Source organism: Callorhinus ursinus, unplaced genomic scaffold, assembly GCF_003265705.2.
Source record: "Callorhinus ursinus isolate GAN/ISIS: 27379988/994484 unplaced genomic scaffold, GSC_fseal_2.0 scaffold27, whole genome shotgun sequence".
Lineage (NCBI taxonomy): Eukaryota > Metazoa > Chordata > Mammalia > Carnivora > Otariidae > Callorhinus > Callorhinus ursinus.
Window position 1 is genome coordinate 5,311,703 of NW_027397089.1, and position 15,028 is coordinate 5,326,730.

Consider the following 15,028-nt stretch of genomic DNA (forward strand, 5'->3'; position numbering starts at 1 on the left):
GGTTAAGATAGTACCACCTAAGTGGTTTTCCTCCTCCAGCTTGCTGTCTCCCACCCACACTGAGCATTCTTATTTTGCACCCTGGTCTAGCACTGGAGGATAAAGGAACACACAGGAAAAAAAAGGGAGGGGGGGGGGGGTGGGGGAGGGGTTGAGTGGAGGCAGAAAAATATTTTAAAAATTTTATTAGGGCAGGTAGCATTTATTGATCATTGTGTTATATATATCAGTTATCTACTGACACAGTAATTCTGTGTCAACAAGGTCAGTGGCTTAAAATAATGAGCATTTATTTATTTAACACTCAAGATTATGGTGGGTGCTTCAGAGTAGCTGGTTGTCCTTGTCTCAGCCAGGACCTTATATGGGATTTGATGACTGACTGAGAAGCTGTGGAGGTGAACTTCAGGAAATCACATTCAGCTCTGAATATTTGAACACAATCAACTGAGAGGGTGGATGTTAATAGAAAATTTGATGTCAGAAAAAGAGAGTATTGGGTGTGGGGGAGCACAGTTTAGGGAATCTACTCTGGATAATCTTGATCTGTTGTTTGCCTAAAATCAGAAATTGTTAAAAGTGCAGAGTTCGACAATGCCAACACCCCAAACTAATGTTAAAATATTTTTTTCATGCGCAACTGCAAATTATGAAGGGCCCACTCAAGTGTGGGGGAATCGATCAACTAACATTTGCTTCCTCCTAATCCCTTAGCATTTCTTTTTAAAATTTTCCAGTTTCTCTCTGTTTTTCTGCACTTGTCATTTATGATGTCATCCGCTGGTGAGAACATCCAAGGATCACAGCATTTTAGACCTGAAACCATTGAGTCCAACTCTAATTGATAAAAGAAGAAAACAGAGCTCTTACAGACTTGTTACAAACCATAAAACCAATGACTTGGAAGCACAGGAATAGAACCCTTGGTTACTATTCTAGTGGGTTCCTCAGTGCTTTGGTTTGGTTGTTGGAATGTTCTCTGGCTTCACAGGGAAAACAATGGAGGCTTTGCCTGAAATTGAAAATTATCAGTGATGGCATTTGCATAATGCCTTGTTTAAAAGGCACATACAGGGGCGCCTGGGTGGCTCAGTCAGTTAAGCGTCTGCCTTTGGCTCAGGTCATGATCCCAGGATCCTGGGATCGAGCCCCACATCGGGCTCTCTGTCGGCGGGGAACCTGCTTCTCCCGCTCCCCCTGTTTGTGCTCTCTCTGTCAAATAAATAAATAAATTAATTAATTCAAAACTAAAAGGCACTTATAGATACTTTAGCTTGTGATTGAAATGAATAGCTGAGAGAGAATAGCTAAATATTGTAGTTTTTTGGTCTCTTCCTTTGTAAAAAAGGAATTCTATTTTTCCACATGGAATTGTTCTAAGTGGTTAATAGCTACAATTTAATTACTTAGATTTGTGTCTGGCACATATTATTTGGTATTTTTATTCTGTTTGTTAATAATAATAATGTTTTTGTTGTTCGGTTCTACCTTGCAGACTGTACATATATCACGGACTAATGGGGAAGATCCCACTATCTAATTTTCGTATGAATGGGGGAGGAGGAAGGGATACAGAGAATTACGCCTTGCAGTGCTTCCTGTGTGAGCTTAGGAATCTCAGCCTCTAACCTAGAGTTTACCAAAACAGGGCCTATACCATTTTGGCTTATTTTCTCTTTTTTAATATTGGTCAACAACTAGAAATAGAAATCTTGAAAGAGGTCATTGTTCAACCACTGCTCTCTGTATCATTTTAAGCTTCCATGGCTTTGGGATGCTACACTTTAAGAGCAAACTATTTGGTATCTGAAGGAGCTTAACTTCTTGAGGAAATGGAATTTGTTGTGGAGGAAGAATTTCTTTTTTTTTTTTTTTAAGATTTTATTTTTTATTTTCCAACAGAGAGAGAGAGAGACAGCGAGAGAGGGAACACACGCAGGGGGAGTGGGAGAGGGAGAAGCAGGCTTCCCGCGGAGCAGGAAGCCCGATGCGGGGCTGGATCCCAGGACCCCGGGACCGTGACATGAGCCAAAGGCAGACGCTTAACCACTGAGCCACCCGGGCACCCGGAGGAAGAATTTCTAAACAGAGGGACACTTTATAAATATCACTCCCTGAAATAACCCTCAAACAAAATGCAGACTTTAGGAATTTACCAACATTGAACAAAATCCTAAACCCTTGGTTTGTTGTTCTATGGAGAGGACACCACTTCTGAGGTTTTCCACTGTGTTAAAATAAACCAGCAATGGAGGGAACCTGAGAAATGAAGCTTCCAAAAGCAGACCGACTCAAGAAGCGCTTTTTCATTCCAACCTATTGCAATTTCAGGCCTCCCCAACACTTTTCCTTCCCACACCATTCCCTTCCTGCTACCACTTATCTTGCTCCTGGAAAGGAATAGCAGAAATACCCAGGGTTGATCTTTGTTGAGTTATCCTGAAAATGGTAGTAATAGTGGAGGCAGAGTTGAGGGAAGCCACTTAGCAGTGCTTTAACCTTTTGGGAATCATAGATCCAGTTCACACTGAAGATCAGAGCTAAGGATTTTGCTTCAGAGATATACACAGATACATACCTAAAATCTTGTGTACTGATTTCAGGAAGTGATGCCTCTTTTGGGACATTATGGTGCACCTGCGTTGTGAGAGCTGATAATATCCCTGGCCTTCCTCCTTGTCAAGCTTGAGAGCTAAGGAACGGTTTAAGTGCAGTGCTTGGGGATGGATCCAGTCCAGATTTTGCTAAAAGCAGACTCATGTGTTTTTGAGCTCACCTCATTTTCTCCACTCATTAAAAACTCTGAAAGGTCAGATCCACAGCTGTTTATGAACCAAAATAGCTTTCTCTTGCTTCTCTTTCATTGTCTTTATTTTTTTAGTTAAGATTATTTATATATTTACTTGAGAGAGAGCGAGAGAGAGTGAGAGAGAGAGAGCATGAGTGGGGTGAGGGGCAGAGGGAGAAGCAGACTCCCTACTGAGCAGGGAGCCCAAGGATCCCAGGACTCCCGGATCATGACCTGAGCCGAAGGCAGATGCTTAACCAACTAAGCCACCAGGCACCCCCATTGTCTTTACTAAAGCCATGTGCCTCATATGCAGAAATATGGGCCTCCCACTTTGTACAAGTGAGTGAGCTATGGTGGACACAGCATCCACATAAGTTCCTGCCCCTCTAAAAGTTGCCGTTCTTGTAACCTAGTTTGGTTCCTGAGGCCATAGGCAGGTGAGAAAATTGCCCACTGCATATTGGTGAGCTCTGATCCCACTAATGATGCTTACTAACTTTGTTAGCTTGGGTAAATTTCTTAACCTTGGGTGACTTGGATCCTTTATTTTTTCAGGGGTAAGATATTTGTGAGATAGGGCACTTGGGTGGCTCAGTGGGTTAAGTGTCTGAATCTTGATTTCAGTTCAGATCATGATCTCAAGGTCATGGGATTGAGCCCCATTTTGAGCTCTGTGCTCAACTGGGAGTCTGTTTGGAATTCTCTCCCTCTGCCCCCCTCCTGTCTAAAATAAATAAATAAATCTTTTAAAAAAAGATATTTGTGAGATATTTTGTAGATTGAAGACATAGTACCTCTCAAATTAAATACAGTATGTAAACTCTTACTTTGCTTCTGGTCATCCCTTTGACCAGTGTAACCATACAGTTGCCAGAATGTCTGGGTTATTTGGTGTAGATGGGGTAGTAATATTCATAGCTAAGAGTGCTAGATCCTGCTCCGTATATTATTTCATTTTTTTTCTCACAATGTTTCTGTGGAGTAGGTCCTACTATTATCCTTTTTTTTTTTTGGTAAGTGAGAAAAATAGATGGGCAAAGAAGTTAAGAAACTTGCCCCTGGTCTTCCAGACAGGAAGCAGCTGGGGGACTAAAACCCAGGTGGTTTGGCTCCAGGAGCCATGCTCTTAGCTCTAATCCTTTCTAGCCTTTTTTCGAGCTACGGCTTATTCACAGTGAATGGAGAACATTATGTGTGGTGGACTCTAACACTTATTTAAGATTTTTTCTCTCTTTCCTATTTCAGGTATCTGACAGCAAGGAGCAATAGAAATTTCCTGCTTACCATGAGGCCATTCTTAAAAAGGGCCACTTTGGTCATAAGTTATGTAAGTATATATATATATGCTTCTGAAATATCTGATAAGGAATATTTTACTTTTACTTGGCTCAGAGACATGATCCAGATTATTTAATAGAATCAGCAATCGATTCTAACAACACAATCTTAGGATCAAAGAATTTACATGCTGTGAACGTTAACAAAGCTTTGGAAGATATGTATGAAAGCCTTCTAGGAGTATGAACTCTGTGACACAGACAGTGTCAACTATAATATCTTATGAGTCCCTTTCAAGGTGCTGATCCTGAGTTGTCTCAGCAGCACAAACCTAGCTATATCAGCTATGTATTGCTGCACAACAAACCACCCCCAAATGTGGTGGCTTAAAACAACCACCACATATATTTGCCCTGAATGCTTTAGTTGGGCAGCATCGAGCTAGATGGTTCTAATGCTCCTCATGATTTTTGCCTGGGGTTGCACAAGCAGCTTCCTGTAGCTGTCAGCTGGGCTCATTTGTCTGTCTGTGGTATCTCATTCCCTAGGGTCTCTCCCTTGGCCACTCTCTAGCAGGGTAGCCAGGACTTCCTTAAAACATGGCCACTGGGTTCTAAAAGCATGAACCAAAAGTTGCAGGACCTCTCAAGGGGTAGGCCCAGAACTGACACAGTGTACCTGCTACCACTTTCTGTTGGTCAGTGCAAGTCACAAGACCAACTCAGACTTAAGAGGAGGGGCAGTTGGTCTCCTTCTTGATGGGAAGAGCAGAATGCACATGCAAAGGGAGCCGGCATTCTTGGTCGCCATCTTTGGTGACTGGCACATTAATCACTTTCTTACATTGTTGGATTCAGGAATTCCAGATTAGGAAACCAGTCTCTTATGCTGTTGCTGTTCCCCGTAAATTTGGAGAGGAAACTTATAAAGAGTGTTTGCATTGTAATGTCACCAATTAACGTGATTTTTTTTTTCTTGACCCTAAAACATGTTTATGGAAGAAGAGTATGCAAAAACTGAATAAGGGTGGAGAGCCTTGACTGGACAATCTCAACAAAAGGGACAAAATATTTCTCTAAAGTATTCCCCAGTATCTTTGCGTAGAATTAGGATGATTCATCACTGGTTTCAGAAGTGATTTATTTTCTTAGAATTGTATGCGAATGCAAGTAATTTGACATCATTGCTCTGATGAAAGTTGTCAATTATTAATCCTGTTTTTTTTAAAACTTTATTCTCAAAGCCCTTTCGACTACTTAACTTTCTATTCTTTTTGTTTAATTATCACAGCCTTTTTCCTCTACATGGTATTTTAGGGAATTTATGTTCTTTTGGGATACTTTTCCTATTACCTTTATAGTTGATATTTTCCATTATAGTGTCTTTAAGAATTTAAATTCAGTTTGAGCAGGACGTTGTGTGAGCGTTAAGATGATTTTCAGTTGCTGCCTAGGCATTGTTTACTGTCGATAAGCCATTGGCTAACACGATACATTTATTTTCAGTTTTTGGATTTGAGGTTATTTATATAAAAGATATTTATAAAGGAAGTCCGTGATATTCATGGAGAAAAAAATCCAGTCTTAACTATCTTCAAAATTAATCCTTTAGATTTTTATTTAAGCAAAGGTTTCCCTCTGACTTTAATAAAAACAATGTAATTGGTCCTATTGAAATCACCTGGAAGGCCTGTGTGGGTGAACACCCTTATAAACAAAACTCATCCCCACAGAAATGTCTCTGCTTCTGGTTTTCTTACTCACCTTAGCAACAGGATAGCACCATTTAGTGATAGAATTCCACTGGGTGACACAAAAGCTGTTCCTGGGATTTGTTGAAATAACCCTTCATGAATGTTCTGCTTCAGGGCATTCAGGGGTGGGAACACTTCAAGTGTGTTTATTCAGAACACAGCAGTATTATTTATTGTACTTTAAATTAACTTTCATGGGGCTGTGTAAATGGAATGGTTAAGAATGTGGTTGGACAGTGACATGCGTTCACCTCCTGGATCTTGCAGGTTATTAGCTGTGGGATTCTGGGTAAGTTACCTCTAAGCCTCAGCTTTCTCCTCTACCTCTGGGGTTGCTGTGAGGCCGTAGGTGAGATGGAAAAGTCTTTAGCACAGTGGATAACAGCTGGTAAATGTTTGATACTGACAGCTGTATTTAAGAATTTGCTTGTCTCTCCCTCAACACCCTCCTTGTTTATACTCTTCTCCCTACCCAGCTGTTTTTCATCTTGCCTCCTCGTCTTGAATGTTAGGATTTTATAGAAATGCTCACAATGAAACAAAACAAGACATTTATAAAGCATCTGCAAGTGTCCTCCAGAAAGGTGGGGCTTATGCCCAACAAGCAATGATTTTCTTACCAAATCTTTTCTTTGAAGGTGATTGTTGTTTTGTACTTCCGTCTGTGGATCATGGGAGGATCTATGCCCCTCTTTTCAGAGCAGGATAATCCAGCTTCATTTTCGCCTTACATTCTTACGAGGTCAGTAAACGTAATTTTTCTTTTTTACCTTAACATGGTATTTATTAGATTGTTTTAAAATTCTTAAATGATAGTTTACCTTTGCATTCTAAGGAAAGGAGGGTTGTATTCTGTCCAGAGTGTGGGGAAAAAAGAAACTACTATTCATACATTTGGAATTCTTCTCCACTGATGGTGCTATTTTGTCAGGCTTATTGCTATTCTCATATTGGTATTTATTTGCTTATCCAACAAGTATTTTACTGAACACTTATTATCAATAATAAATACCTACTGAGTGGCAAGTGTTACAGAACAATGCACGGAGAAGTGTATAGAGGTTGATTGAGCATTAAAACTATTTGCAAAATCAGTGAAGATGTTGAAAGTGGAAAACAGAAATGAACAATAATTTTTGCTAAGATATAGCTCATTATATCATACTATTTGTCCTTAGAGATTTAGAGATATTGGATCAAGTAGTGATGTCAACCAATGGATCTGGTTCATTGAGATGGTTTTTAATTCCTTATCTGTTCCGTCTGCTGTGATGTCCTGCTAAGGGCTTTCAGATGTAGTTATATTTGACCATATTAATAACTTTTCTTCAGGATATATTGTTGCAGGGCGCCTGGGTGGCTCAGTCGGTTAAGTGTCTACCTTTGGCTCAGGTCATGATCTCAGTGTCCTGGGATTGAGCCTGGCTTCGGGCTCCCTGCTCAGTGGGGAGTCTGCTTCTCCCTCTCCCTCTGCCTCCTGCCCCCCCCACCCTGCTCATGCTCTCTCTCTCTCAAGTAAATAAATACAGTCTTTTTTTAAAAGGATATATTGTTGCTATTATGTTTAAATATTCAGATGCACTGTTCTTAAGTTTTTATAGTTTTATATATACTTTTTAGCATTTAATATCATTTTCATAATAGTATCCTTCACTTTTTTGTGTTTGCAAGACATAATAAATCTTAAACCTTGTTCTACTGTCCATTTTTATTTTGGCTTACTTGTATCTCTTAAGGACAACACATTGTTGGATTTTTTGTTTCTATGCCAGGCAGTGATTTTGCTTTATTTGACTCATTTATTTTATGTTTTAACTGCTACATTTCTATTTTCTTTGCCTGTATGTTTTTCTTTATTGTTCCTAGTCTTTCCTTCCTTTTTTTTTTTAAAGGCAATTTCCCTTTCAAAAAAGATAACTTGAAATTTGATTAACCCATTTCTACAAAAATATCATGGCACAATTGTTTGCATTACTTCTGACATATATTTCTATTAAAGAATCTTGACTGTGCCTTCAGAAATCATATGATATCCAGGCTCTAGTGTTGACTTATCTTTTTGAGGTACGCTAGACACTTATAAATTGTTTGTATCTTCTGTTTTTCAAAATGTTGTTGGATTAATCATGACATCCCCAACCCAGCTTTTTGTTAATGTTGCAACCTACTTGTCCTTTTTGGGTAGCTCTCACTGGCTTTCGAAATTTCCAGGATCCTTGCCTGGATATTTTTAGCTCATTGATAAATTGTTTCAGGTTCTGTAGCTCCTTAAATAGCTCCATTCACCTCCAGAACAGACTATTCTGAACTCACCAACTAGTGATTTCATTTATATCTCTGTCATCAGTAAACAAGTGCCTTCCCCGTGGTCCTCACTGCCCTCCTATCTGCCAGGGGTGTTCAGTTCCATTTTTATCTCTACTGGTGTCAGAAAAAATTCTTTGGTGTAACCTCTGGCAAAATGAGTACCTCGGACCAGTCATTCGCCAGGTTCTGCCTTTCACTTCCAAGGCATATATATCCTTTTTCATAGGGGCCTGAAACACATTTCATCTAGGACTTTCTGTCTGTGAATCCATCTAAGTGACTATTCTCAGGTAATTTAATCAGTGTAAAGTGATAGAATACAATATCCTAACACCTTTATATTCTTCCCCTTTTTTCTTTTAAAAAAACATAGTTTTCTTCCTGGGGCTCCTGGGTGGCGCAGTCAGTTAACCATCCAACTCTTGTTTCTGGCTCAGGTCGTGACCTCAAGGTCCTGAGATCGAGCCTCACGTCGGGCTCCCTGCTCCTCCCTGCTCTTCCCCCCACCCCCCAAAACCATATCTTTCTATTTCTGTGTTTCGTGCTTAAAATATGGAGATACCCAGGGACATTTCAATGACAGTTGCTATAAATGGCTTTTTACATTCCTGTAAGATAGCTGCATTATAATTGACTCTTTTGAGCATCCAGAAAATTGTCTTTAATTCCTTTCTGAAGTAAGGTTTCTACTCTGCTTGCATAATTATTTGACCTCTGGTAGCCTGATGATTCTTAAATTGGATTACCTTGGTCTATTTCCTAGTTGTGTTGGTTTTTCTTTCCTTCTCATCAGCAATGCAATTTAGCTATGATTTGGCTGGCTCCGTGAGCCTGTCACTACTAATCACAGGTTTGTCATTCAGCTGTGTCAGTCTGCCTCATTGATGCTCCACCTCTTTTATAGCATCTTTGCTTCTATCTTGCAAGTATTACATTTTCTTTTAAAGTCGATATAATAACTTACCCTATTATCAGATGAGAATTTTCAGACTAGCTTTCTCTTTTTTTAATAATTGCTGTAGTTATTGCTATATTGCAAGTTATTAATATAAGATATTGCTATAGTTATTACAGTTATTAACATGTAGTTAAAAAAAATCCTAACAGTTTTAAGAGCAAAGGTTTTCCTTTGTTTCATTCAGATGATTTCTTGTGGCTTTAGTTCTGAGATTCCTTCACTTGTAGATTATCTGTTTCCATGTGGTTAGCTAGGAAGAAATACCCTGTCATTTTCTATTTACCAACACTAGGATGCAAAATCATTGTGGTTTGCTTATGAGAATCCTTTGTTAAGAAAAATTATCAAAGACATGGGAATAAGACAACAGATGACTGCGTGACATTTAGTCTTAATGTAGGGCATTGTCTAACCTAGAAGAATACAACTTTGACTTATTTACATCTGCGCTACTATATTTTACAACTGTGTCAACTTAGAACTTAACATATAGAATAGGATAGGTGTGAACATTTCTTATTCTCTATAGTAGGAAATGAGACTTCAAATGTTACAGTTTTATTGCCTTATAGGCAATAAATTGAACAAATTTGTATCTAATTTACCAATCTCATTCCTTTTTATTATTTTATGAACTATATAACCCTAGTTTTTCATATTTAATTTGAGTATATTGATATATGTATACATTTATATATATGTATTTATTCTATTTATATATATCTAAGTAACAGTTTAATAGACCTACTGTACAGTTCACCTACTTAAAGTATACAATCCAGTAGTTTTCTCTATACTTAAAGAATTGTGCAACCATCATCACAATCAGTTTTAGAACATTTTCCTCTCCCTGAAAAGAAATCTTATCTCCATTAGCATTTACTCCCCATTTTACCTCAGTCCCCCCACTCCTAGATAACCATTGATCTACTTTTTGTCTCTGTTGAGTTACCGAATCTGGACATGGCAGATCAATGGACTCAAATAATGTGTGGTCTTTTATGACCGGCTCCTTTCACTTAGCATAATGTGCTCAAGATTCATCCACATTGTAGCCTGTATTCATACTCCGTTCTTTTTTCATTCCCCAGTAATATGCCCTTGTATATGTGTACCACTTTTTACTTTTCCTTTCCTCTGTTGATGGCTGTTCCAAATAACACTGCTATGAACATTCATGGACAAGTTTTTGTTTAAATGTATGTTTTCATTTCTGTTGCGCATGTATGTAGGAGTGCATTTGCCAGGTCATAGATGTTAACTTCGTATTTAACTTTGTGAGGAACTGCTAGACTATTTACCAAGGTAGCTGCTCCATTTTACATTTACGTTTACATTTACAGCAGTATTTGAGGGTCCAGTTTCTCCGCATCCTCACCAATGCTTGTCTTTTTTGACAATCTTTCTGTTGTTTTTATTACAGCCATACAAGTGGGTATAAAATGGTATCTCAGTATGGTTTTGATTTGCATTTCCCTAATGGCTAATGATGTTTAACATCTTTTCATCTGCATATTGGCCACTTCTTTATCTTCTTCAGAGAAACGTCTATTCAGATGCCTTGACCAGTTTTTAATTATTTTGATTATTGAGGGGTTTTATTATTTTATTATTGAGTTGTAATAGTTCTCTTTATATTCTAGCTACAAGTTGTTTATCAGATAACATGATTTATAAACATTTTCAACCTTTCTGTGGGTTGTTGTTTCCCATTCTTGATGGTGTCCTTTTGAGCACAAGTGTTTTTAAATCTGATGAAATCCAACTTATCTATTTTGTTGTTGTTGCTTGAGGTTATATCTCAGAAGGTTTTGCCTAACTCAAATTTTCTTTTAAACTGGCTTTTTCAAGTGTCTGGTTGCCTTATTAAACAGTTATATAAACTTTTATTTTCATTGTGTATTTGTATGAGGATTAAATTTTTAATATTAAATTTTAATTAAATATTAAATTTTTAATATTTTCAAAATTGTACTTTGTTACAGTTTATGTTAACAGTAATTTGGAAGCCATTTAGAATTTGATTTCTTATACTTGATCACTGGGCACTGGGCACTTGATCAAATCACAAGGCAAATCAATGAAGTATTGGAGAATCATCATTATCAGAATATCCTGGCAATAAGGCTCTTATTGTATTAGCTGCCAGGAATTTGATGTGACTGATCAATAAATTTTTCAACCCATAATTAATTGAGATTGTGTGGATCAGTTGAATGGTATGACATTGAATTATAAACATTTCTACTTTAGACCTGAGAAGAAAAGTGTAAGTAGAATTTAAAGAATGGAGGAGATACTATAGGTTGCACAGCTTTCTCTTGACAAGCGAGTTTCCCTGGGCTCAGTTGTCCAAGCCAGGTAACTTAGTAGCCATGATTGGCTACTACCTTCCTTTCATCCCTCACCTCTAAGCAATCACGTCGTTCTGTATCTTTGATCTGAATGTCGCTAGAATGTTTTCACAATATCCATCCCTGCTGCTACCATTTTCATCAAGGTCCGCATGGTCTCTCACATGCATTACTGAAATCCTCCTAACTTGTCTCTCTCCCCACAGTTTGCTCTCCTCAGATCCATCTTCCACACTATTTCCAGATGATACTTCTCACTGGCTTAATATTGAAAAGGTCTGTGGTTTCCTGTACCCTTTAGGATAAGGAGTAAGGAATTTGACCATGGTCATTCTCTTCAGGCTCATCTCTTGAAACCCCTCTGCCCTTCCTCCCTAACCTTAGACATTGTTAACATCCTAACCTGCTTTAGTTCCCTAAATGCACCACTGCCTGTTACCCTAGATTCTTTTTACATGTTGTTTTCCAGTCCTATAATGCCCTTTCCTTCATTCTTTAGCCATTGTTGGTTCTGGAAGATCTTGCCAGAACCTTCTCAAGCCTGTTGCCTGAACCACCACCACCTAACACCTCAGAATCCTGGGACCCTCACAGACCCCCATGCATTCTATTTACCTATGCTGTCTGTTTCTCAGTGTAAGCTCAGCCCATTCATGAAGGCTCAAGGTAAGTGCTAACTCTTGCAGAAAGGTTTTCCTGGCATAAAACTAGTGACTGCTTCCCACTCACAGGCTGTACACTTAGTGATTTCCACTGTGAATTGCTTCAGTAAAATTGCTTTTTTCTTGACATTCAGGATCTGGTGTTGTGACTTGGGAGGGAGAGGGAGCCTGCAGCCTGGTGGCTTTGCAGTGAGCATTCATCAGAGGAGCATGTGCAGGGTAGGTGGCCGGAATGACCTCAGGGCTGGTGTCTTCCCTTCAAGAAGAGAGGGGACTGCTTCACAGAAGTAGATCTCAGAAAGTTGGATAGGAGTGTGTTCTAAAAGCAGACTGAGGCTACTGCATATATTTGCTCAAAGCTCTGTGAGCAGCAGCTGTCCTGGTGGCTCCTAACATCATTTCATTCTCTTACTAGGCTTCAGCTCAGAACCTGGCACGAAATAAATCTTGAGAATATTGTTGGATGAGTGAATGGTAATCCTGGTTAACCCCCACCCCCACCCCACCGGGGAAAAGGAGTGAGCCTTGTTTTGAGGTGCCCTTCTGGTGGAGGGGGGTTGTGGCACACCTGCTATCCCCCCCCCAGGAACACCAGAAGTGTGATTGTAATTGTCACGTGCAGCCTCCTCCCAACCCAATGCCTTGTTCAATTTTCTGTCTTCAAAAATATCTGTAAGGGTTTGCTTACTTGTAACTTCTTTTTTTTTTTTTTAAGATTTTATTTATTTATTTGAGAGAGAGAATGAGATAGAGAGAGAGAGAGCATGAGAGGGGGAAGGGTGAGAAGGAGAAGCAGACTCTCTGCTGAGCAGGGAGCCCGATGCGGGACTCGATCCTGGAACTCCAGGATCATGACCTGAGCCGAAGGCAGTCGCTTAACCAACTGAGCCACCCAGGCGCCCCGCTTACTTGTAACTTCTTAAAGGCAACAAAATGTTTCCTTGAGAATGATGGGATTTATGCTGTGGGGTATCTGGTTAACTTGCATGATTAAATATAATACAAGAAAATACAAATATAGCACCGTGGTTCTGGCATGAATTTTCAGTTCCGTCCCTGGTGAGGTGGTGAAACGCTTAGCCAGGAGCATCGAAGGGAACTCTGTCTGTGGGACCGTCTCTCTGCCTCCTGTTTTGTCAGCTTGGCTCTCCTGCTTCCCTCCTGGGTCTTTCACAATTCTTGCACCTTTGAATGCCCACATAGCTGTGGCTGTAGTGTTGTTTATATAACTCACAAGAGATTCTCTATTATCTTCTTTGTAATTGCTCTAAATTTAAAGTACTTTAAAAAATTTTTTTAAGTTAAGAAAATTTTGCCCTCATATGTCCAAATCCCTCCATCCCTCTCATCCCACATGGAATTTCTGTAGGAACAAGGGCCAGGACAGAAGTTTTTATGTACTGAAACAAGGACAAAAAATAAAAGTAAAAAAGTAGTGATTTTGGCAATTTGGGGATTGCAAATTTTGCACTTGAAAATTTGGGGATTGGATTTGAGAGTGCAAAGCGAGAGCCAAGGATTGAGGCATGAGTTCGTAGCAGGAATCCTGACCTAAAAGGATAAAATCAAGGACAAGTTGAGTATAGAAGAGGCGGAAGATGGGGCTGAGGGCCACCGTGATTGTGTCCACTGCGGGGGCTGAGAGTCACATAAGGCTACTACTGAGCACTTCAGATGTGGCTAGTCTGAACTGAGGTGTGCTGTGAGGATAAATAAAGACTACCTGGGATTTTGGAGATGAAATCCTATAAGAAAAAAAGAAATTAAAATGTACCACTAATAAATTTTATACTGATTATATGTTGAGATATTTTGAATATATCCATCGAAACAAGATATATTACTAAAATTAATGTATCATGTTTCATTCTACTTTTTTTAAATGTAGCTAATAGAAAATTTGAAATGGTGCATGTTTTTATTGTATTTCCGTTGGACAGCCCTGGCCTAGACCAAGCACGGGGGCTCTTGGTCTGAGGAGGGCGAAGGATGAGCGGGCTGGCGAGGAATAAATGGTGTGTAGAGCCCACCCCACACCCTCCACACCCTTCCTCTGCCTCAGGCTTGGGTGGTTTCTTCTAAGCTGCCAGCTCCTGCTTTGGTCAGCTGAAGTGGTGGGAGGACTTGGACTGCACTCCACCTTTGGGTGTGAAGACTAACTTTGAATTTGAGTCCCATCTGAACAAAATGTCCTTTAGAGCCCAAGACCATGGACGCTCATGACACTTCTTGTAAATTACCACCCCTAATTGTGCCCTGACTACAGCCATCTGGGGCTTGATGATTTTACTCCAGCTGGGTTGCCAGACCTACATGTGTCCCTAAAACACTTGGGAATCACACTGAAGTATCAGTTCTGGGGTCCAGTGCCCAAAGATTCTGCTCCCATGGTTTTGGTGCACTGTACTTGAGAAGTGATGGGAGAGGTTGTGTGCACCTTGTTCTGTCCAGAATCGTCCTTTATATAAGTCTCTTTAGAAATATGATCCTTTGACATTCAATCTTGTAAATCTTGGATTCAACATAAGAACAAAAGCCCAAGTTAAGTATGGCTTCTGCATAAGGGTGGAGCCTGCAGAAGAGAAAACACAATGGTCCACTCTTAAGGCCCCCTTCTGCAGCTGCTGCCTAGTAATTGGGTTTCCATCTGACAGATTGGAAGGGGACAGGATGGAAAGCCATGTATACTTGATGGAAGTATTGTCTTTATAATATTGTAAATGGTTGTTTTTCAAATCCAGGAAATAGACTGGGATTTTCAGTGAATGAATATAAAGGCCCCCTATCAGCCTCGTGTATTTTCATGAGATGTGGCCCTGGATAAGCAAGTGGAATATATCTACTTAAGTGGGTAGCTGTATTTCTGCTGTTTGGAAATCTAGGTAAAGGCTTGTATTACTTTGTAGGAAAATATCAAGATAGGAA

General features: G+C 39.5%; 1 protein-coding gene across 3 annotated transcripts in view; it reads left to right on the plus strand.

Annotated features, from left to right (window-relative positions):
• TMTC1 (transmembrane O-mannosyltransferase targeting cadherins 1) overlaps positions 1–15,028 on the plus strand; it is a 281,565-nt gene that overhangs the window by 129,600 nt on the left and 136,937 nt on the right. For all 3 annotated transcript variants that reach the window (XM_073877756.1, XM_073877758.1, XM_073877757.1), the window contains 2 exons: positions 4,037–4,118; positions 6,461–6,564. In XM_073877756.1, the coding sequence (XP_073733857.1) occupies positions 4,037–4,118; positions 6,461–6,564 (186 nt within the window). The remainder of the gene's footprint in view (positions 1–4,036; positions 4,119–6,460; positions 6,565–15,028) is intronic.